This window comes from Salvelinus fontinalis, chromosome 5, assembly GCF_029448725.1.
Source record: "Salvelinus fontinalis isolate EN_2023a chromosome 5, ASM2944872v1, whole genome shotgun sequence".
NCBI lineage: Eukaryota > Metazoa > Chordata > Actinopteri > Salmoniformes > Salmonidae > Salvelinus > Salvelinus fontinalis.
In genome coordinates this window covers 47,215,163-47,240,669 of record NC_074669.1, presented here as the reverse complement: position 1 = coordinate 47,240,669, position 25,507 = coordinate 47,215,163, and the positions used below count along the sequence as shown (strand labels likewise).

Sequence of the window (25,507 nt, the reverse complement as noted above, 5' to 3'; positions counted from 1 at the left end):
AAGGCATACCCCATCGCCCCTCTTCTTACCAGAAAGATGCCTGTTTCTGTCGGCGAGATGCGTGAAGAAACCAGGTGGCTGTACCGACTCCGATAGCGTGTCTCGAGTGAGCCATGTTTCCGTGAAGCAAAGAACGTTAGTCTCTTTTGTCTCTCTGGAATGCTACCCGTGCTCTGATTTCATCAACCTTGTTGTCAAGAGACTGGACATTGGCGAGTAGTATGCTCGGGAGCGGTGTGCGATGTGCCCGTCTTATTGTTGTCCTTCAGTAGTGGTTTCTTTGCAGCAATTTGGCCCTGAAGGCCTGATTCACACAGTCTCCTCTGAACAGTTGATGTTGAGATATCTGTTGAACTCGGATGCATTTATTTGGGCTCCAATTTCTGAGGCTGTTAACTCTTAACCTGTTGAGGATGGGGGCGCTGTTGTCACTATTTATGCTAATCGTGTAATTTTTTAAACGGCTTCCCACAAAATTCTTGATCGTACAATATGCATATTATTATTATTATTATTATTGGATAGAAAACAGTCTATAGTTTCTATAGGAGTTGAAATGTTGTCTCTAAGTGGAACAGAAGTCATTCTACAGCAATTTCCCTGACATGGAGTCAGATTTCAGAAATTTTGGCCCCTGATCTGGAGTCAGTTAAAAGGCCGCAGTTATTGCTATGAGTATACGGACACTGCTTACGTCTTCCCCTGGATGCCTTTACGTGATGACGATTTGAATGGGGTCGATTGCGCGTTCACAGGCACTACAAATTAAAAAACCCTGTAGCTAGGAACTCTTTTCTTGCTGCGTAATGCGCGTGGAGGACATCGACCCGCACTTGTTCCAAGCATTAGTGGAGGGAGTAATATTACTCTGGTCATGTTTCTACTCGTTATGGGAGTTAAAAACATCATAAGGTAGTTAATTTAAAGCGTTTTATAGCAATTTATATCCGTTTAGTGCGATTTTGGGACATTTATTTCTGAAACGCTGTGAATTGCTGGGCACGCTTCCAGTTCATCCCGAACGCAGTTGGCATTTCCACATGGCAAGAGGACAGCTTTCCACCAAAAGACGATTAGACCCAAGAAAGGATCCTTTGCCCAAGATACTGATGGAAGAACAGCTCAAAGTAGGACATTTTTATTATGATAAATCGTGTTTCTGTCGAAAAATGTTAGTGGCTTAGGACGCCATGTTTTTTGACGTAGCTTCGCTTGGCGCAAACTGTATTGAAAAGTAAGGATAATTTAAAAAATGTAATTCCGCGATTGTATTAAGAATTAAATTGTCTATCAATCCCTGTCCACCCTATATTTTTTAGTCACGTTTATGAGTATTTATGTATAAGAGTAGATCACTGTCTAATATGGCGCACGGACATTTTCTCACCAGCTGGGCTACATTTCACATTGTCTAACCATGATTTTGGTGGCTAAATATAAACATTTTCGATCAAACTCTATATGGATTGTGTAATATGATGTTACAGGAGTGTCATCTGAAGAATTCTGAGAAGGTTAGTGAAAAAATTAATATATTTTGGCGATGTTGACATTATCGCTCACTTTGGCTAGAATCAATGCTGGGCTGCTATGTGCTATGTGCTATGCTAATATAACGATTTATTGTATTTTCGCTGTAAGACACTTAGAAAATCTGAAATATTGTCTGTATTCACAGGATCTGTGTCTTTCGATTAGTGTATGCTGTGTATTTTTACGAAATGTTTGATGATTAGTAGTTAGGTAAACACGTTGCTCTATGTAGTTTTTCTATTCCATTTGTGACGGTGGGTGCAATTGTAACCTATGCCATCTACCTGAAATATGCACTTTTTTCTAACAAAACCTATCCCATACCATAAATATGTTATCAGACTGTCATCTGATGAGTTTTTTTCTTGGTTAGGGGCTATAAATATCTTAGTTTAGCCGAATTGGTGATAGCTACTGGTGTTGGTGGACAAATAAAAGATGGTGGATTATGCTAATGTGTTTTTAGGTAATAGATGTACATCTTTACATATTGTGTCTTCCCTGTAAAACATTTTACAAATCGGACATGTTGGCTGGATTCACAAGATCTGTGTCTTTCATTAGCTGTATTGGACTTTAATGTGTGAAAGTTAAATATTTAAAAAAAAAAAAAAATTTTTGAATTTCGCGGCACTGGTTTTTCAGTGGGGGTGGGGGGGGGAGTGCCGCTAGCGGCACCCTCATCCTAGACAGGTTAACTTATCCTCTGCAGCAGAGGTAACTGGTTCTTCCTTTCTTGTGGAGGTCCTCATGAGAGCCAGTTTCATCATAGCGCTTGATAGTTTTTGCATCTGCACTTGAAGAAACTTCCAAAGTTCTTGACATTTTCCGGATTGCCTGACCTTCATGCCTTAATGTAATGATGGACTGTCGTTTCTCTTTGCTTGTTTTAGCTGTTCTTGCCATAAAATGAACTTGGTCTTTTACCAAATAGGGCTATCTTCTGTATGCCACCTGTACCATGTCACAGCACAACTGATTGGCTGATTACAAAAATGTGTGTGTGTGGATGATATATTTTTTTAATCGGCCGATTTTAATCGGTATCGGCTTTTTTTGTCCTCCAATAATCGTTATCGGCGTTGAAAAATCATAATCGGTTGACCTCTAGTTCTAGGGCACATTGATTAGACTCAGCCAGGGACAGGTTGAAAATGTCGTTGACACTTGCCAGTTGGTCAGCGCATGCTCGGAGTACACAGCCTGGTAAGCCCTCTGTCCTGCGATCTTGTGAATTTTGACCTGTTTAAAGGTCTTGCTCACATCGGCTACGGCGAGCGTGATCGCACAGTTGTCTGGAACAGCTGGTGCTCTCATGCATGCTTCAGTGTTGCTTGCCTGGAAGCACACATAGAAGTAATGTAGCTCCTCTGGTAGGCTTGTGTCACTGGGCAGCTAATTTATAGTTTGAATCCATTATAATGTCATGTTTTTTTTTTTAAAGCAACATCAAATTCATTATTTTGGGGCAAATGTGGCAAAAACAAGATTCAAATGTTAGTCACCCCCTTGTCAATACTCTGGAAGCGTGTTCTTCAGTCATTCCGTGACAATCTAATATGTGGTTATCTTCGTACTTGCAGGTTGACACCCAGCTGGCCTGCATGATGAGTGAGAGCAGCGTGGATTACATCGCCCGCTTCAACGATTTGGCACAGGAGCTGGCTGTCACAGAGCCGCACCTCCTGCCACCTTGAGTTTGAATAGACTGAAGGCGGGTTTAAGAAATGTCTGTCAGTTGCCCCTCCCACACCTTCAAAATTGCAAGGACAAAGGGGGTGGAGAAACACTCCTTCCCCTATATAGTTTGTGAAAGAAAGTGCAATGGTCATGGCCTGAACAGAAAAAGCCTTGGCACAGTCCAACTGGAACAGGTTTAAACTCGTTCTGATGGTTTCAACTGGTTCTGAAATGGTTACCTCTGGTTCTGAAGGTCTGTGGTCTGGTTTTAACTGCTTCTGAAGGAACGTGGACTAGTTTCAACTGGTTTGATGGCCTGTGGACCAGTTTCAACTGGTTTTGATGTGTTTGGAATGGTTTAAGATAGTTCTGACTGGTTTCAACTGGTTCTTATGGGTTCTGACCAGCGTCAACTTGTTCTAATGGGTTCCAGCTGGCTTGTTTGGACCATTCTGTCTGTTCTGCCTAGCGAGCAGGCCTTTAATTTTTTTTTTTTTTTTTAACACTTAACATTAATCCCATTTACAAAACACAACCTCATGTAAAGTATAACACAATGCCATATATGAACAAAAGACTGGGTCTCCATTTCTGTCCTTTTGTCTCCCTCTTCTTCCCTCTGAGAAAAATCAACCTGAAGACATTTGCATGCAAAATGTAAATGTCAGACTAACTTGAAAGTAACTACTAATGAACTCCTGGTAGCGTGTCCTTCTTCATCTTGTCAGTTCACTCGTACAAATTAAACTAACACATCACTTAATCATTTAATCTGTTTAAACTGAATAAGACAAATGAGTGGAACTGATGTGAATTTGTGTCCCAGGCCAAACATACGTGTCTGACTGAGTGTGTCTGTGTCCCTCCCTCCATATCAATGCAAAAAGGTTTGACACTCCACTGGAACATCTACTCCAACTCCTCCAACTAACCCAGCTACATCTGTGTTAGTCTGTTTTTTTCTTCTCAACCAATGCTTTGAATCGACCTGAAAGCTAATTTCAGTTTTCTGTAGCAAAACGTTTAGTAACTTTGAGCCCCTTGTGTGCCTTTGTGTAACACCACACCAGGCGCTCCCTCCTATGATGCCTGGTTGGTTGTCAGTCAAGCTGTGCGTTTTAGAGGTCCTCAGCTGACGAAAGAACCAATCATATTATGTGGGGTTTTAGACACAGAAATATGGTCACGTTCCAGGATGACCTTGTTGGAGATGTTGCATTGTATCAACCAATGTTTGTGTGCCACATCATCGACTCCAGTCTGGCATCGGATTACTACGGTTGAGTAGTAATGCCTGACTACATTGCAGCAAATGCCACAAATGAAGCGTGTATCCAGGACAAACCGTGTCCAAAATGGCACCCTATTTCCTATATAGTGCACTGCTTTTGACCAGAGGCCTATAGGGCCCAGGTCAAAAGGAGTACGCTATGTAGGGAATAGGTTGCCAATTCGGACACACCCAATGCCTAGATGTCAGCTAAGGATTTTGTTATGAGAAATCACATTGACGCAATGTTCAAATACTAAATGTCAGATTTTTTTTTATTTTTTTTAAACACTAAAAGAAATTTTCAAGCTACAAATGTGGATTATGTCTAAAGAGTTTTATATAGCGGTTGTCTTTAAATTGGGACATGGAGTCCGTTCTCTTTGTAACTTTCATCTATAACAATTCCAGTATTCTCTGTGCTTTTGTAACATAATCCTGTAAATTATTCTTATTTGGACTATTTATTGTTAGCAGGTTGAGAAAAAGTGTTTTTAAAAGGAGCTATATGTAATATTTTTGCATTGTAATTTCAGAAAAATACCTTATCAGCTGTAATAGTGGAGAGTGTTTTAACAATGTTTAATAAAAAAATTGAGCCCACACAAAATTGGTCGTCACTAGTTACTTTAGCCACAAAGTCATAAGGCCTGCCTACTCGACCAATTTGGATAAGTGTGTGTGATATGACTCCTATGCCGGCTTACGATTCGCTGGCAATGACCAACCAGATGAGGGGGTGTGTGTATGCAGACCGGCTTGCAGGAGAGACGTGAGACATGCATTTAATTTATCTAGTGTTCCATCCATTTTTTTAAATGTTTTATTAGCAATAATAAATCCGACCATTCTAAATGCAAAGGGATAATCGGATGTCTTATTCAAAGTCAGCTTGCAAGCTTATGTTTTACCTTACTCATAGTTACTTGTCTTAACCCAAAATAGGTTTATTCCAATATCTGTATTTATTTTTTTTAAATGGCATGTAGACAAATGAATTGACACATTGATATTAGATTTATTTTAGCCACAAGTAAAATGTACAATTTCACCAATGTTCAGACATTTACATTTTTTTAATTGGCTGATTTTAAGATTAACTTCAATCCTGTTACTTTTTATTTTGAACTTAGGCACTTACTATAGTCATTTATTTAACGTAACGTAGCCTTGCAGTCCACTTATTTTTGTGTCTTGTACCAGTTTCCGTCTGTACAACGGCATGGAATATGGCAAAACAGTTAGAAAAGTGCCATGTGAGTCAAATTTAGAGTAGACACCCAAAGCTCTTTACAGGGTAAGGCGAAACTCAAGTCCTCACTAGTGTGTACAACCTTATGTTAAACTAGGGAAGTTGTGTTTACATAGCTAGGGCCCACAGTAGGGACTTGAGAAAAGCAGAATCAACAACCTCTGCATAAACAGTTGCTTTGTGAGAAGGTGTTAGTTCAGTTAGCTATTGTTATGTAAATCTGAAAAGTACAAGTGGCTTGGCTTTGGCCCCAAGTAAGACAGATGCTGGTCCGCATAGTTGGAAACAGAAAAATCTGAGCCTTTTGGGTGAAACACTAGGGTAAATGCTGTATGGAAATGAGCCATTACATACTCTTATTTTTATTAGCCCATCCAACCTCTTCAGAGGACAAAAATTAATTTGTATACATTTAGGTTTCACAGATATTTGGTGACATATAACTTGTTCACACAGTACTGCATACAATGAAACGTATACACTCACTACTGTAAGTCGCTCAAGATAAGTGTGTGCTAAATAACATGTAAATGGTACTTTTTTATTTTTTATACACAGTATTACATGATAGGAATACAGTTTGATGTCATGACATACTCTTGCAATAAGTGCCATAGGATCTGTGGTGACCACAGTCAGGACACTATGTTTAAAGTCCGTCAGTCCCATCTTCAATTTATTGTGACAACCCACAAAATTGTTCAGCCCTCCTATTGGTCAACAAAAGCTGGACCGGCTCTTTTTTCTTCCATCAGTGTCACTCAGCGGTGTGGTTATTTCACAAGCAGAATCATCAATGGCAGAATTCGTCCTGCCATTACCTAGTTGCTAAAAGTAGTTTATATTCAGCCTAAGTATTGCAATTCACCTAGCTTCCACATGGGTGAGACATTCTGCATTCTATAAGGAAAGTATTGACCCTTTTTTCCACTTTTTGTTACGTTAGTCTTATTCTAAAATTGATTCAATTGTTTTTTTATCCTCCTCAATCTACACACAATACCCCATAATGACAAAGCAAAATCATGTTTTTTTACATTTTTGCTTATGTATTACAAATAAAAAACATACCTTCATGTAAGTATTCACACCCTTTGCTATGAGACTCGAAATTGAGCTCGGTTGCATCCTGTTTCAATTGATCATCCTTGATTGGAGTCCAGCTGTGATAAATTAAATTGATTAGACGTGATTTGGAAAGGCACACACCTGTCTATATAAGGTCCCACAGTTGACAGTGCATGTCAGAGCAAAATTCAAGCCATGAGGTTGAAGGAATTGTCGGTAGAGCTCCGAGACAGGATTGTGTCGAGGCACAGAGAGGTGTCCAAGGACCCGATGGTCACTCTGACACAGCTCCAGAGTTCCTCTGTGGAGATGGGAGAACCTTCCAGAAAGACAACCATCTTTGCCGCACTCAACCAATCAGGCCTTTATGGTAGAGTGTCCAGACAAAAGGCACGACAGCCCACTTTGAGTTTGCCAAAAGGCACCTAAAGGACTCTCGGACCATGAGAAACAAAATGCTCTGGTCTGATGAAACTAAGATTGAACTTTTTGGCCTGAATGCCAAGCGTCACATTCAGGAGGAAACCTGGCAACATCCCTACGGTGGAGCATGGTGGTAGCAGCAGCATTATGCTGTGGGGATGTTTTTCAGCAGTAGGGACTGGGAGACTAGTCAGGATTGAGGGAAAGATGAACGGAGCAAGATGCTTGATGAAAACCTGCTGCAGAGCGCTCAGACTGGTGTGAAGGTTCACGTTCCAACAGGACAAGTGTCAATGTCCTTGAGTGACCCAGCCAGAGCCCGGACTTGAACCCGATCGAACATCTCTGGAGAGACCTTAAAATAGCTGTGCAGCGACGCTCCCCATCCAACTTGACAGAGTTTGAGAGGATCTGCAGAGAAGAATGGGAAAACCCCCCAAATACAGGTGTGCCAAGCTTGTAGCATCATACCCAAGAAAACTCTAACGGAGTCGGTGCAGCCAGCTGGTTTCTTCACGCATCGCGCCGACAGAAACATACATCTTTCTGGTAAGAAGAGGGGCGGGAGTGTATGCCTTATGATTAACGAGACGTGGTGTGATCATAACAACATACAGGAACTCAAGTCATTCTGTTCACCTGATCTAGAATTCCTCACATCAAATGTCGACCGCATTATCTACCAAGGGAATTCTCTTCGATTATAATCACAGCCGTATATATTCCCCCCCCAAGCAGACACATCGATGGCCCTGAACGAACTTTATCTGACTCTTTGTAAACTGGAAACCACACACCCTGAGGCTGCATTCATCGTAGCTGGGGATTTTAACAAGGCTAATCTGAAAACAAAACTCCCTAAATTCTATCAGCATATCGATTGAGCTACCAGGGCTGGTAAAACCTTGGATCATTGTTATACTAACTTCCGCAACGCATATAAGGCCCTCCCCCGCCCTCCTTCCGGAAAAGCTGACCACGACTCCATTTTGTTGCTTCCAGCCTACAAACAGAAACTAAAACAACAAGCTCCCTCGCTCAGGTCTGTTCAACGCTGGTCCGACCAATCTGATTCCACGCTTCAAGACTGCTTTGATCACGCGGATTGTAATATGTTCCGCATTGCGTCCAACAACAATATTGACGAATACGCTGATTCGGTGAGCGAGTTCATTAGAAAGTGCATTGACGATGTCGTACCCACAGCAACGATTAAAACATTCCCAAACCAGAAACCGTGGATTGACGGCAGCATTCGCGTGAAACTGAAAGCGCGAACCACTGCTTTTAACCAGGGCAAGGTGACCGGAAACATGACCGAATACAAACAGTGTAGCTATTCTCTCCGCAAGGCAATCAAACAAGCTAAGTCCCAGTACAGAGAACAAAATAGAGTCGCAATTCAACAGCTCAGACACAAGAGGTATGTGGCAGGGTCTACAGTCAATCACGGATTACAAAAAGAAAACCAGCCCCGTCGCGGACCAGGATGTCTTGCTCCCAGACAGGCTAAATAACTTTTTTGCTCGCTTTGAGGACAATACAGTGCCACTGACACGGCCCTCTACCAAAACCTGCGGGCTCTCCTTCACTGCAGCCGAGGTGAGTAAAAGATTTAAACGTGTTAACCCTCGCAAGGCTGCAGGCCCAGACGGCATTCCCAGCCGCGTCCTCAGAGCATGCGCAGACCAGCTGGCTGGTGTGTTTACGGACATATTCAATCAATCCTTATCCCAGTCTGCTGTTCCCACATGCTTCAAGAGGGCCACCATTGTTCCTGTTCCCAAGAAAGCTAAGGTAACTGAGCTAAACGACTACCGCCACGTAGCACTCACTTCCGTCATCATGAAGTGCTTTGAGAGACTAGTCAAGGACCATATCACCTCCACCCTACCGGACACCCTAGACCCACTCCAATTTGCTTACCGACCCAATAGGTCCACAGACGACGCAATCGCAACCACACTGCACACTGCCCTAACCCACCTGGACAAGAGGAATACCTATGTGAGAATGCTGTTCATCGACTACAGCTCAGCATTTAACACCATAGTACCCTCCAAACTCGTCATCAAGCTCGAGACCCTGGGTCTCGACCCCACCCTGTGCAACTGGGTCCTGGACTTCCTGGCGGGCCGACCCCAGGTGGTGAGGGTAGGTAACAACATCTCCACCCCGCTGATCCTCAACACTGGGGCCCCACAAGGGTGCGTTCTGAGCCCTCTCCTGTACTCCCTGTTCACCCACGACTGCGTGGCCATGCACGCCTCCAACTCAATCATCAAGTTTGCGGATGACACTACAGTGGTAGGCTTGATTACCAACAACGACGAGACGGCCTACAGGGAGGAGGTGAGGGCCCTCGGAGTGTGGTGTCAGGAAAATAACCTCACACTCAACGTCAACAAAACAAAGGAGATGATTGTGGACTTCAGGAAACAGCAGAGGGAGCACCCCCCTATCCACATCGACGGGACAGTAGTGGAGAAGGTGGAAAGTTTTAAGTTCCTCGGTGTACACATCACGGACAAACTGAATTGGTCCACCCACACAGACAGCGTTGTGAAGAAGGCGCAGCAGCGCCTCTTCAACCTCAGGAGGCTGAAGAAATTCGGCTTGTCACCAAAAGCACTCACAAACTTCTACAGATGCACAATCGAGAGCATCCTGTCGGGCTTTATCACCGCCTGGTACAGCAACTGCTCCGCCCACAACCGTAAGGCTCTTCAGAGGGTAGTGAGGTCTGCACAACGCATCACCGGGGGCAAACTACCTGCCCTCCAGGACACCTACACCACCCGATGTCACAGGAAGGCCATAAAGATCATCAAGGACAACAACCACCCAAGCCACTGCCTGTTCACCCCGCTATCATCCAGAATGCGAGGTCAGTACAGGTGCATCAAAGCGGGGACCGAGAGACTGAAAAACAGCTTCTATCTCAAGGCCATCAGACTGTTAAACAGCCACCACTAACATTTATCGGCCGCTGCCAACATACTGACTCAACTCCAGCCACTTTAATAATGGGAATTGATGGAAATTATGTAAAAATGTACCACTAGCCACTTTAAACAATGCCACTTAATATAATGTTTACATACCCTACATTACTCATCTCATATGTATATGTATATACTGTACTGTATATCATCCACTGCATCTTGCCATCTTTACGTAATACATGTATCACTAGCCACTTTAAACTATGCCACTTTATGTTTACATACCCTACATTACTCATCTCATATGTATATACTGTACTCTATACCATCTACTGCATCTTGCCTATGCCGTTCTGTACCATCACTCATTCATATATCTTTATGTACATTTTACATTTACATTTAAGTCATTTAGCAGACGCTCTTATCCAGAGAGACTTACAAATTGGAAAGTTCATACATATTCATCCTGGTCCCCCCGTGGGAATTGAACCCACAACCCCTATATATTCTTTATCCCTTTACACTTGTGTGTATAAGGTAGTAGTTGTGGAATTGTTAGGTTAGATTACTTGTTGGTTATTACTGCATTGTCGGAACTAGAAGCACAAGCATTTCGCTACACTCGCATTAACATCTGCTAACCATGTGTATGTGACAAATAAAATTTGATTTGATTTGATTCGAGGCTGCCAAAGGTGCATGAACAAAGTACTGAGTGAAGGGTCTGAATACTTATGTAAATGTGATATTTGTTTTTGCCTTGTCCTTATGAGGTATTGTGTGTAGATTGATAAGAGAGAAAAAACAATTCAATCCATTTTAGTTTTAGGCTGTGACCTAACAAAATGTGGGAAAAATCAAGGGGTCTGAATACTTTCCAAATGCACTGTAGCACGTTTAACTTGATATAAGTTGTTGGTATCTAAAAAACACATCCTGCTGTATTGAGATTTTTCAGTTTGTAAGGTGCATTTTTACTCTCACCTGTATAAACATACATAGTTTAAAAAAAAATACTGCCGTGTGTGTGTGAACATGAAGGGGCGAATCCCAACTACCACTTAGTCATGCATTGATCTCAATTGGAGACAGTCAACTCGCCATCTTTAGGACGTTCCAAGTTATGAAACATCCAGTGAGAGGTCACCTTGGCTGATGACACCAGCGGATCAGCAATCAAATACTGTGTCAGTTACTGTTACAAACTAGGCAACCCGTGACTCCCAGGAAAGACTGAGCGACAACCAAGAGGAGAATGATGACACTGGAGAGACCGATGACTACTTGGAAAGTCTAGTGCGGGGTGAGCAACTACAGGGAACAAGAAGGAACCATAGCCCCAGAGCCTTCCGAGAGGGGGGAAGAATGAAACGTTTCCATGGATGGATAACACTAACGACAAGGTTGTATAAAGGATTCTGACTGGAGGAGTAGAAAGTGGAACAAGATGCCACTGTGTAAAACTGTACATACTAAGACTACGAATCCACCAAACAAAGGCAAAGTGCCTGCCTGAGCCAACAAAGCAGCAGCGCACAGATTTGCTTCCTGGTGAGACGTAGGAGGTTTCTAGCCAGCACCATAGTGTTGAAGACCTCTCAGCAGCTGAACGACTTGAGGCTGCCACACCTTCAAAGGAGGAGAAAATCAGAGACTCCAGAGGATGTGGAACCCAGAGCAAGGAATGTCAAGTAGCCACAACAACAACGCAGCCTGGCAACAGCTGGATGACGACCTGGACAACAACCTAGAAACAACACTGGTGGGGAAAAGACACTCACTTCTCTGTCCAAGCTTGTTCCCGCGGTGAACAGTGAAAGATTTGACAATGAAGAGAGAAACAGGCAACAATCAACCTAACAGACAGAAAATGGATGCTTTAAGTCTTCGCAAAGAACTGCAGTCACTCATCAAGCGCTTCAGGGAGGCAGATGCCACACAACACAAAGCGCTACAGGAACTGCAGGACACAGAGTAACCTGAAGTCACTCCAGAATGCGGAAAGTGCAAGAACAAGGAGACAAAGACAGCAAAGCAGAGAGCCAACCCCTTCCACTTAATTTAATTTACACTGGAAGTGGAGAGATCTGGCAACCTTCAGGCAACTAAGGTGGAGAGGTACTCCGACCAGGGAAGGAATGAGCCATTTGGGCAGTGCCTGAGAATTTCACCAATCGACCAACCTGAATGCCAACATGGAGGGAAGTCGTGGAGGTGGTGAAAAAGGCCAGAGCAAGATCGGCACCTGGTCCAAATGGATTTCCATACAAGTTCTACAAAATGTGCTCTAAACTCCTATGCAGGCTATGGAAGCTGATCAGAACGATTTGGAGGAAGGGAGAGATACCAACATGCTGGCAGAGGGCAGAAGGAAATAACTCTTCCAACATCAACCAGTTCCACACCATATCCCTACTCAGCGTGGAAGGATAATCTTTTCCATCCTTGCAAGAAGACTCACCACCTAAATGAGAAACAACTACACTGACTCATCTGTCCAGAAGGGAGACATACCAGGATTCCATGGGTGTATTGATCACACTAGCGCCATCAGCCATTTGAGAGGGGAGGCCAAGATCAACGGCAGTGACCCCACTCCCTGATCTTCGAAGAGCTGAAGCTTTACCACATTACCGATAACACCCAAAAGCAGCTACGACAGCAACATCAAGCTCAGGTTCTCAACCAACAACATCACCACATCATGGCAAGCCCTGGAAAGGGGAATAGTCACAGGATGTACCATCTCAGTGATATTATTTGTGATCGGAATTAACCTGATCATCAAATCTGCTGACAAATTCACGAGGCCCGGGAAGAATCCGACAAGCACAGAAGAGGGTTTATTGATGACCACACCATCACTACCACCACCCACGTGCAGGCATGATGGGTCCTGTCAGCTCTGGAGGAAACTGCAGGGATGGGCCAGGATGACATTACCAGGCTTCTTGTTTTGCAAGGTTTGACTAAGAAAAGGCATGGTGACAGGTTCACCATGACAATTCAGAAAAAGGTAATTCCATCATATATCAATAACCCTATCAAGTTCCTGGAAAAGTGGTACGCCCGAGACCCCAAAGGACAGCCATAACATCAAGTGCCTACAGAGCCAGCTGAAAGAAAGCCTCCACAAGACAGGACTCGCTCCCTGGTAAATCCAAAGCCTCGATGTACCAGCACTCTGTTCTCCCCCGAATAACCTGTCCGTTAACCCTGTACGAGTTCACCTTATCAACAGCACTAGAGAGAGCTGCAAACGACACCCAGGCAGGGCTCCCCAGTGGTGCAGCGGTCTAAGGCACTACTTCTCAGTGCAAGAGGTGTCACTGCAGTTCCTGGTTCGAATCCAGGCTGCATCACATCCGGCCATGATTGGGAGTCCCATAGGCCAGCGCACAATTGGCCCATCTTCGTCAGGGTTTGGCCGGGGTAGGCCATCATTGTAAATAAGAATTTGTTCTAACTTCTTATGGATCAAATCCCGTTAGCGGCATCGATTTGACAACATCCGGTGAAATGGCAGAGCGCCAAATTCAAATTAAATTATTAGAAATATTTTACTTTCATAAAATCCCAAGTGCAATACACCAAAATACAGCTTAACTTCTTGTTAATCAAAACATGCGATTATCTGAGGACAGCACCCCATCATACAAACACATGACAATCATATTTCAACCTGCCAGGCGCGACACCAAACTCAGAAATAACGATATAATTCATGCCTTACCTTCGAAGATCTTCTGTTGGCACTCCAAAATGTCCCATATTCATCACGAATGGTCATTTTGTTCGATAAATTCTGTCGTTATATCCCCAAAATGTCAATTTATTTGGCACGTTTGATTCAGAAAAACACCGATTCCAACTCGCCCAACATGACTACAAATGATCTAATAAGTTACCTGTAAGCTTGGTCCAAACATTTCAAACAACTTTCCTAATACAACTTTAGGTATTTTAAAACGTAAATAATCAATAAAATTTAAGACGGAATATACTGCGTTCAATAGCGGATAAAATGAAAGTGGAGCGAGCTTCAGGTCGCGCGCCCCCCAAACAAAACAGTACACTAGACTCGACACTCAGAAAGGAAAGGGCTACTTCTTCATTAGTCAAAAGAAAAACATCAACCAATTTCAAAAGACTGTTGACATCTAGTGGAAGCCATAGGAACTGCAACCAGATGCCTCAGAAATCTAGATTCCCATAGAAAACAAATTGAAAACACAGTGAACTCAACAACCAAAAAATCCTGGATGGTTTGTCCTCGGGGTTTCGCCTGTCGAATAAGTTCTGTTATACTCACAGACATTATTTTAACAGTTTTAAAAACTTTAGAGTGTTTTCTATCCAAATCTACCAATTATATGCATATTCTAGCTTCTGAGCCTGAGTAGCAGGCAGTTTACTTTGGGCACGCTTTTCATCCGGACGTCAAAATACTGCCCCCTATCCCAAAGAAGTCTTGGTCCAGGTTTTAAGAAAAAAAATAGGTGACAGGTTTGTGAATCCTGAGCAGAAGGCCTGGTGCAGCAGGAAGTCAGAAAAATGGGGGAGGAACAGAGAAGGGCTAAAGCAGTAGGGTTGGGTGCACAGGGAGCTTGGACAATGTAGGAGACAACAGAGAGGAGTCTTTCTTAGGGTGAGCTGTGAAGGATGGAGCCTGCCAGAATCCAGTTCCTGTTAAGGTCTATGAAGTGCTCCCATCCTCCACTAACATACATAGGGTTTTCAGTGAGGTCTCTCTGTAACAAACCTGGCACCATAGCACATTAACATCCTACACTGTCACCCTCTCCCAAGGCCGCTACAGATGGAGGCATGACCAAGTTATGAGGGAACTGGCCAATATTCTCGAAGGAGAGGAGGAAAAGGATGACTCCCATCAACAAAGGCCACCACATCAACTTAGTCAGGCTTGGAGAAGCGGGAGCAGCCAGAGCCAAGAAAGATGGAATCCTAGAACAAGCCAGGGCGTGGGAGATGCGTGCTGACCTGGACAGACAGCTAAGCTTCCCTCTGACATTGTTGTCACTACTCTTCGTCCAGACATCGTTATATCGGCAGAGAAGGCGAAAAAGCTGTGAGGAGAGGTGCAAAGAGGTATACCAGCGCAAGATGGAAAATTATGCACTCCTGGCAAATGAGGTGCAAGATAGGGGATGGAGTGTCTGGGTTTACCCAGTTGAAGTCGGCTGCTGCTGTGTCCGAATACCCGTACTTGCTTTCTAAATAGTAGGCATTTTGGGTATGTAAAAAAATAATAATAATACTATTAAACCCTTTTTATATTTTCAGTCTAAATCAAATGTATTTATAAAGCCCTTTTCACATCAGTAGTTGTTACCAAGTGCTTATACAGAAAACCAGCCTAAAACCCAAAGAGCAAGCAAGGCAGAAGTAGAAGCACGGTGCCTAGGAAAAACTCCCTAGAAAAGATGAAATCTAGGAAGAAACCTAGAGAGGAACCACGCTCTGAGGGGTGGCCAGTCCTCTTCTGGCTGCGCCGGTTGGAGTTTATAAGAGTACATGGCCATTAAGCCCAGATTTTTTTTCAAGATGTTCATAGATGACCAGCATGGTCAAATAATAATCACAGTGGTTACAGAGGGTGCAACAGGCCAGCACCTCAGGAGTAAATGTCAGTTGGCCTTTCATAGCCGAGCATTCAGAGGTAGAGCGAACAAGCCAGGGCGTGCCTCCATCTGTAGCGACCTTGGGAGAGGGTGACAGTGTAGAATGTTAACGTGGGAGAATGAGAGAGTCGAAACAGCAGGTCCGGGACAAGGTATCACGTCTGGTGAACAGGTCAGGGTTCCATAGACAGAACAGCAGAAACTGGATCAGCAGCACAACCAGGTGGACTGGGGATGGGGACAGCCAGGAGTCATCAGGCCAGATAGTCCAGAAGCATGGTCCTAGGGCTCAGATCTTCGGGGGGGAGGAGAGAGAGCGAATATTATACCTAAGACCACACAGGACACCAGATAAGACAGACTGACTCTAGCCCCCCGTCACATAGAATATTGCAGCATAGATACTGTAGACTGAGACAAGGGGTCGGGGAACACTGTGGCCCAGTCTGAAGTTTCCCCCGGACCGGGCCAACCAGGCAGGATATAACTGATGTGATGCACCCCTTCTAAGGATGGCATGGGAAAGCACGAGCAAGCCAGTGACTCAGCCTCCATAATAGGGTCAGAGGCAGAGAATCCCAGTGGAGAGAGGGGAACCGGCCAGGCAGAGACCGCAAGGGTGGTTCGTCACTCCAGTGCCTTGCTGTTCACTTTCGCACCCCTGGGTCAGACTACACTCAACCATAGGACCTACTGAAGAGATGAGTCTTCAGTAATGACTTAAAGGTTGAGACCAAGTCTGCGTCTCTCATATGGATTGGCAGACCATTCCATAAAAATTGAGCTCTATAGGAGAAAGTCTTGCCTCCAGCTGTTTGCTTAGACATTCTAGGAACAATAAGGAGGCCTGCATCTTGTGACTGTAGGTGTAGGTATGTATGGCAGGATCCAATCGGAGATATACTGGAGGTAGGGGCCATGTAACCCTTTGTAGGTTAGCAGTAAAACCTTGAAATCAGCCCTTCCCTCAACAGGAAGCCTAGCACTGGAGTAATATGATCAAATTCATAGGTTTTAGTCAAGATTCTAGCAGCTGTATTTAGCACTAGTTGAAGTTTTTGTTGTGCCTTATCTGGGTAACCGAAGAGTAGAGCATTGCAGTAATCTAATCTTGAAGTGACAAGCTTTTCTGTGCAGTTTTTGTACAAACAGTTTCTGATTTTTTTCAATGTTACGAAGATGGAAAAAAGCTGCTCTTTAAATATTTTTGATATGTTCATCAAAAGAGAGACCAGGGTCCAGAGTAACGCCGAGGTCCTTCAGTTTTATTTGAGACAATTGTATTACCATCGAGATTAATTGTCAGATCCAACAGCAGATCTCTTTGTTTCTTGGGACCTAGCATCTCTGTTTCGTCCGAGTTTGAAAGAAAAACCTTTGCAGCCATCCCCTTCCTTGTCTGAAACATAGGCTTCCAGAATAGGACATTTTGGGGCTTCACCAGGTTTCATAGAAATGTACAGCTGTATGTTTTCTGGATAGCAGTGAAAGTTGACATTGTGTTTCCGAATGACATAACCAAGAGGAAGCATATACTGTATATTGAAAACAATAGTGGTCCTAGAACGAAACATCAAAACTTACAATTGATTTGTCAGAGGATCAACCATCCAGCTTGCGACTGGAACGAGCTGCAACCAACACTCAAACTGGAGAGGTTTATCTCAATCTCTTCATTCAAAGACTCAATCATGGACACTCTTACTGACAGTTGTGGCTCCTTTGCGTGATATATTGTTGTGTTGCTACCATGTTGTTGTGTGTTGCTGCCATGCTATGTTGTTGTCTTAGGTCTCTTTTTATGTAGTGTTGTCTTGTCTCTCTTGTCGCGATGTGTGTTTTGTCCTATATTTTTATTAAATGTATTTTTATTCTTAATCCCCCGTCACCGCAGGAGTACTTTTGGTAGGCCGTGATTGTAAATATGAATTTTGTTTATAACTGACTTTCCTTGTTAAAAAAAGGTTAAATAAAATAAATAGAATCCACAGAGATTAACATATCTTCCAACAGATCTAAACCAGCAAGAACTTGTCCGCATAGACCAATTTAGGGTTTGCAATCTCTCCAAAAGAATGTGGTGATTGATGGTGTCAAGCAGCACTAAGGTCTCGGAGCATGAGGACAGACGCGGAGCACGAGGACAGACGCAGAGCCTTTGTCTGACGTCATTAACTTCTTGACGCACGGATCCCTTTAGCGGGATCATTTTCGTAAACAACCGCTGAATTGCAGAGTGCCAAATTCCCTAAAAAAATCTTTACAAAATTATATTCGTGAAATCACAAGTGCAAAACACAGCTTAGCTTGTTGTTAATCCACCTGTCGTGTCAGATTCTGAAAATATGCTTTACAGCGAAAGCAATCCAAGCGTTTGTGTGAGTTTATCGATCACTAGACAAAACATTAAGAACACCTAGCAGCAATGTATATTGGTCACGAAAGCCAGAAAAGCAATAAAATTAATCGCTTACCTTTGATGATCTTCGGATGTTTGCACTCACGAGACTCCCAGTTACACAATAAATGTTCCTTTTGTTCGATAAAGATTATTTTTATATCAAAAAACCTCCATTTGTTTGGCGCGTTATGTTCAGTATTCCACAGCCTTAGGCAGGTCATCAAGGCTTGACAAAAATTCCAAAAAGTATCCGTAAAGTTCGTAGAAACATGTCAAACGTTTTTAATAATCAATCCTCAGGTTGTTTTTAAAATGTAATTTAACACCTTCACGAGTGCGGTCTCAGTACAATGATGGCATATAAAACCAGACTGGAGCATTTCGTATACATTATTTGTCTTCAGGAAGGTAGTGAGTTACCGAGCAACATCTTTTTCAAAAATAATTTGGGAGGAATAGGAGATTCGATATAGGCCGATAGTTTTGGGAATTTTTTCGGTCAAGATTTGGCTTTTCAGGAGATGCTTTATTACTGCCACTTTTAGTGAATTTGGTACACATCCGGAGGATAGGGAAAGGTTAATTATGGGCCAAGAGGAAGTAGTTTAGTTGAAATAGTGTCCAGTAGACAGCTGGAAGGTTTAGAGGCCAGGACTATTTTTGTGACTATTGAGAGATGCAGGATTTAAAAAACTTGAGTGTCTTCATTGGTCCAAGGTCCTGGCAGTTCTGTGCAGACTCAGGACAACTAAGTAGGACAACTGAGTATGTGAAATTTCTAAAACGGGTTGTTGGGAAATATCCTTATTCATGTCACCGAAGGAGATATGATGTTTACATTCTATCAGGATATGTTATTGTCAGCCATCAGGGATCATATGGGAGGAGGAGAGACACAGTCTTGTACGAGTCAACATGACAGCCGTGAGTTGGGGAGGAGTGACCACTTTGGGGCAGAGGTCAGGTTAGATGAAGTGAGGAAGAACATATATCACTAATCTTCTGGTTAGCAGCAGAGGTGTATTGGCTGTTCGGATGTGTAAGCAGGGGCTCAGCATAGGAGAAAGGGTTAAATACCAGTGCTTGTGTGAATATGTTCTTTGTCTTATGCAGCTGAATGACCCAATGGGTGAATTGACTTGGTTTAAGCTTTACTAATCATCCGTGAGTTTAACTAGGTTAATTTAGAACCTAACAGTTTGTTTTAAATGCCAGGATGTCTCGCTAATGTCAGCTTTTCATCTAGTAGAATTGCTGCACACTATTGAGGACGATAACTGTCTTTCGAGACGCATGTGTGTTTGACAACAGCTGATAATCAGCTGAGGGGATGCACTGTACCAAAAAGATGAGCTTAGTATGCTGATATTTGTTGCTTACTGCTTTTGTTTTTACTAAACATAATGTTCTAAATAGTGTATATAGTACGACTAGTATGCAGTTTGAGTAATAGGCAAATATTTCGGACACACCCATTGACTTGACACACTGACTTAGGTGTATTATTTAAACTGAACAAAAATATAAACACAACATGTTTATATTTTGCCAAGATAATCCATCCACCTGACAGGTATGGCATATCAGGAAGCTGATTAAACAGCACAATCATTACACAGGTGCACCTTGTGCTGGGTACAATAAAAGGCCACTCAAAAATGTGCAGTCTTGTCACACTACACAATGCCACAGATGTCTCAAGTTTTTAGGGAACTGGCCAACATCCCCGAGAAGGATCGGAGGAAAAGAGGACTTCCACCAACAAAGGCCACCTCATCAACTTCGTCAGACCTGGAGAATTGGGAGCAGCCAGAACGTGCAATTGTCATGCTGACTGCAGGAATGTCCACCAGAGCTGTTGCCAGAGAATTTTATGTGCATTTTTCTACCATAAGCCCACCTCCAACCTCGTTTTAGAGAATTTGGCAGTATGTTCAACCGTCCTCACAAACGCAGACCACGTGTAACCACACCAGCCCAGGACCTCCACATCCAGGTTCTTCACCTGTGGGATAGTCTGAGACCAGCCACCTGGACTTCTGATGAAACTAGGTTTACACAACCCAGGAATTTCTGCACAAACGGAAACCGCCTTAGGGAAGCTCATCTGTGTGCTCGTCATCCTCACCAGGGTCTTTACCTGACTGCAGTTCGGCGTCGTAGCCGACTTCAGTGGTTAAATGTTCACCTTCGATGGCCACTGGCACGCTGGAGAAGTGTGCTCTTCTTGGATAAATCCCGGTTTCAACTGTACCGGGCATAAAGTATGGCGCTGTGTGGGCGAGTGGTTTGCTGATGCCAACGTTGTGAACAGATGCCCCATTGTGGCGGTGGGGTTATGGCATGGGCAGACATAAGCTACGGACAACAAACACAATGGCATTTTATCGATGGCAATTTGAAGGGGGGCTCCTGTAGGATTATTTCAGATACTCTTTGAAGAGGTAGGGTTTCAAGATTGGCTTGGACTGGGCTGAGTGGGAGCTGTCCTCAGGTAGGGGTGCGAGGGCCAAGAGACCAGAGAAGGCAGAACGGAGTGCTCGGGCTGGGGTGTAGTGTTTGAGTATAGCCTGAACTAAACAAAGAAACTAGGGAGGCTATTGTGAGCCTTTGAGCACTTTTGAGCACCATTGAGCACTACTTTCAGAACCAGAGTGGGGGCAACTCCCTAGCTCTGCTACTGCAAGCATTAGGGCTCAGAATTGACATGGGCACACATTTTTTGCATACACATTTCAAAAGCATTCTAGTTATCGTGGTTCCAAACGTTAAATAGGTACAGAAATATCTGGGGTGAAGCATTCATTCAAAGATTAGAAATTGTTTAAAAAAAACTGATCTAGGAAAAAATAATCAAGGGGAGAAGACTAGGTACATACCGGAGTTATGAGGCAAATGAACTACTAATCCCATACAGCATTGAGGTCTGTGTCGTCCAGTCACAGAGCAGATACAACTGACGTGATTGTGTTCGCTTGCAGATCACGTGACTTGGATCTGCTCTGTGATTGGACCCTAAGGACCGCAAGGCTAATGGTTAGTGTTGTTTTTGGTGCTCTTTGCACTAGAAACTGACGGTAAAAACACGCTTTCTCACCACAGAGGTTGAAACGTTTATAACCAATGGGCACTTCATCAACATATGAGTTGTCTTGCAATCTCGGTCGAAAATAGAATGTCTACGTTGCACAGTAGTAACGCTATTGCTAATATTTATTATCACAATGGGGGATTGCATTGAGAATTCACTTCCTGGAACTGCTCGTTGGTGCCCTATCCACCTCAGAGAAATAGTAATGGCGTCTTTTTGTAGGCACTAACAATGCCATGGTTCGTTGGACAAAGCCTATGTGGAAATGAAGGGTATTTTTGTATAAACGCTGAAAATAAGGTCTGTGGTAAACACAGGCTTATGAGATCATATGTTTTGTTCGATGAAATAATCTTCATTAGCTAACGTCACTTTGTGCTTTTTTGAAATTACATAAATGCTTCACAATTCACAAAGGCTTCATAATTCATAAATGTCATGCTTAACTGACTGATATTATCCCATAGAACAAAACGTATAAGATCTCCTGAGCTCGTGTTAACATCAGACTTTATTTTTGGCGTTTATCCAAAAACCTTATTCTTTCTCAAATTCATTTTCGCCACAGGAATGGCTGAAAGAACCAAAAGTAACTTATTTAAAGGGTTTTAGGACTACATGCTGGTGAACCTGCTTGATCTTCGAACGTTTTTAAACACGGAAGCCAAATGCGGAAACTAAGGATACAATTTCCTCTGCTCTTGCACATTATCATAATTCATATGTGCGCCACTAGAAATCCCTGAATTAACATGCTTCTGTTAGTCGAGAAGCAGGTGGTAAGTATAATAATACAATGAACATGGAACAATACAAAACAAGAGTAGCGTCTGGACATGAAACACATAATCAAATCTGCCTGGGGAATGAACCTAAGGGAGTGACAGATATAGGGGAGATAATCAGTAAATTGATGGAGTCCAGGCGAGTCTCACAATGAGGCGCAGTTGAATGTAACAATGGTGCCAGGTGTGCATAATGATGGTTGTCAGAGCCAGTGATTAGTAAACCGGCAACGTCGAGGTGCCAAGGAGTGGGAGTAGACGTGGCATTCCACCCCCTGACCGCAGGACGACGCTAGCCAGGGAGACGGCCCAGAGGGCGAGGAGCAGGCCAGCCCTGAGGGCGAAGGTGGAAATCACAGATGATGTTGGGATCCAGAATGTCCTCCACCGGAACCCAACACCGCTCCTCTGGACCGTACCCCTCCCAGTTCAGCCCTGAGGGCGAAGGTGGAAATCACGGATGATGTTGGGATCCAGAATGTCCTCCACCGGAACCCAATACCGCTCCTCTGGACCATACCCCTCCCAATGCAGCAGGTACTGGAGCCGACCCCCATGATGTTGGGAGTCCAGTAGGGGTCTGACAGCATAGGCTGGACCGCCCTCGACATCTATGATGGAACACGGGAGTCTCACTGCGGTGGCGGTTCACCTGCTCCTTCTGACAGTGGACGATGTGCTGGACTCTCATGTGGGCATCGCTCCACACTTTTTCTGCTTACCTGAACCACTCATCTACCGCAGGAGCTTCGGTGTGGCTCGGGATCCACGGAGCCAGGACCGGCTGATAACTCACAACACACTGGAAGTGAGTCAGCTCGGTGGAGGAGTGACATAACGATTTATGGGCTTATTCCTTCCATAGGAAGAGTTGGGCCCACTCTCCCTGCCGGTCCTGGAAGTGGCTCCTCAGGAACCTCCCCAGCTCCTGGTTCATCCTCTCCACCTGCCTGTTAGACTGAGGCCTGTACCCGGAAGTGAGGCTGACCGTGACCCTGAACTTCTCCATGAAGGCTCTCCATACCCATGATGTGAATTGGGGCCCACGGTCAGAGATAATGTCCTCTGGAAGGCCAAAATGCCAGAAGACCTGCTGGAACAGTGCCTCAGCGACCTGGAGACCAGAGATAGGGGTAAAACGACAGGATTTGGAGAATCTATCCACGACCATCAAAAGGGTGATGAAACCGTCAGAGGGGAGATCAGTGACAAAATCAATGGATAGATGAGACCAGGGACACTGAGGCACGGGAAGGCGAAGGAGTTTCCCTGCTGGAGCATGCCGGGGGGGAGTTTAGTTTGAGCACATACGGAACAGGAGTTGACTTAGCGAATAACGTCCTGCGCAAAGGTGGACCACAAATTATTCTCTGAGATGGATTGAGTAGTTTGAGTAATACCTGGATGTCCAGCGATGACAGCTGTGTGCGCCCAGATCAGCAGCCAATCCCTTATCCCTGTGGGAACATAAATGCACTCAGGAGGACAGGTAGTGGGTGCGGGTTCCATCTCCAGAGCCTGGCGTAAGTCCAAAGCTACGTCCCAGACCACAGGGGCTATGACTCGAGAGGGAGGAATTATGGGTGCATTACGGACCCTCTCACGAATCGTATTAACGGAACAGGGCATCGGCTTTGGTGTTCGTTGAACCTAGGCGATAGGTCAGCGTGAAGTCAAATCTAGTACAGAAAAGGGCCCACCTTGCTTGGCGTGGGTTCAGCTGTCCGTATGTACTCCAGGTTCTGATGGTTGGTGAGGATGACGAATGGGTTCTTGGCGCCCTCCAGCCAGTGTCTCCACTCCTCTAATGCCAACTTCACCGCCAGGAGCTCTTGATCGTCGACGTCACAATTCCTCTCTGCAGGAGACAGTTTCTTAGAGTAATACGCACAAGGATAACATTTTTGTGGATTACCTTGTCGTTGAAACAGGACAGCCCCACGCCCACCTCTGAAGCGTCGATCTCCACCACAAAGGGTAACGTAGTGTTTGAGCAATGGGGCAGAGGTGAAACGTCCCTTCAGTAGGCGGAAGGCCTCGTCATCCCGTTGACAAATGTCTGGAACACTGACGGAGCATTGTCTGGCCAAAATGCATCACCAAGTACTTGTAGTGACCAGACATTACATTTACATTTACATTTAAGTCATTTAGCAGACGCTCTTATCCAGAGCGACTTATAAATTGGTGCATTCACCTTATGATATCCAGTGGAACAACCACTTTACAATAGTGCATCTAACTCTTTTAAGGGGGGGGGGGGGGTTAGAAGGATTACTTTATCCTATCCTAGGTATTCCTTAAAGAGGTGGGGTTTCAGGTGTCTCCGGAAGGTGGTGATTGACTCCGCTGACCTGACGTCGTGAGGGAGTTTGTTCCACCATTGGGGTGCCAGAGCAGCGAACAGTTTTGACTGGGCTGAGCGGGAACTGTACTTCCTCAGAGGTAGGGAGGCGAGCAGGCCAGAGGTGGATGAACGCAGTGCCCTTGTTTGGGTGTAGGGCCTGATCAGAGCCTGAAGGTACGGAGGTGCCGTTCCCCTCACAGCTCCGTAGGCAAGCACCATGGTCTTGTAGCGGATGCGAGCTTCAACTGGAAGCCAGTGGAGAGAGCGGAGGAGCGGGGTGACGTGAGAGAACTTGGGAAAGTTGAACACCAGACGGGCTGCGGCGTTCTGGATGAGTTGTAGGGGTTTAATGGCACAGGCAGGGAGCCCAGCCAACAGCGAGTTGCAGTAATCCAGACGGGAGATGACAAGTGCCTGGATTAGGACCTGCGCCGCTTCCTGCGTGAGGCAGGGTCGTACTCTGCGAATGTTGTAGAGCATGAACCTACAGAAACGGGTCACCGCCTTGATGTTAGTTGAGAACGACAGGGTGTTGTCCAGGATCACGCCAAGGTTCTTAGCACTCTGGGAGGAGGACACAATGGAGTTGTCAACCGTGATGGCGAGATCATGGAACGGGCAGTCCTTCCCCGGGAGGAAGAGCAGCTCCGTCTTGCCGAGGTTCAGCTTGAAGTGGTGATCCGTCATCCACACTGATATGTCTGCCAGACATGCAGAGATGCGATTCACCACCTGGTTATCAGAGGGGGGAAAGGAGAAGATTAATTGTGTGTCGTCTGCATAGCAATGATAGGAGAGACCATGTGAGGATATGACAGAGCCAAGTGACTTGGTGTATAGCGAGAATAGGAGAGGGCCTAGAACAGAGCCCTGGGGGACACCAGTGGTGAGAGCACGTGGTGCGGAGACAGATTCTCGCCACGCCACCTGGTAGGAGCGACCTGTCAGGTAGGACGCAATCCAAGCGTGGGCCGCGCCGGAGATGCCCAGCTCGGAGAGGGTGGAGAGGAGGATCTGATGGTTCACAGTATCAAAGGCAGCCGATAGGTCTAGAAGGATGAGAGCAG

The 25,507-nt window shown here is 44.6% G+C and overlaps 1 protein-coding gene across 4 annotated transcripts in view; it reads left to right on the top strand.

Moving 5' to 3' along the window:
- Positions 1–25,507, top strand: part of LOC129855721 (protein cramped-like) — a 109,932-nt gene that overhangs the window by 58,614 nt on the left and 25,811 nt on the right. For 3 of the 4 annotated variants that reach the window (XM_055923677.1, XM_055923674.1, XM_055923675.1), the window contains exon 20: positions 3,117–5,111. The exons of the other annotated variant lie outside the window; for it this stretch is intronic. In XM_055923677.1, the coding sequence (XP_055779652.1) occupies positions 3,117–3,230 (114 nt within the window). In that variant the 3' untranslated portion in view covers positions 3,231–5,111. Of the gene's footprint in view, positions 1–3,116; positions 5,112–25,507 lie in introns of those variants that run through there. 4 annotated transcript variants of the gene reach the window in all.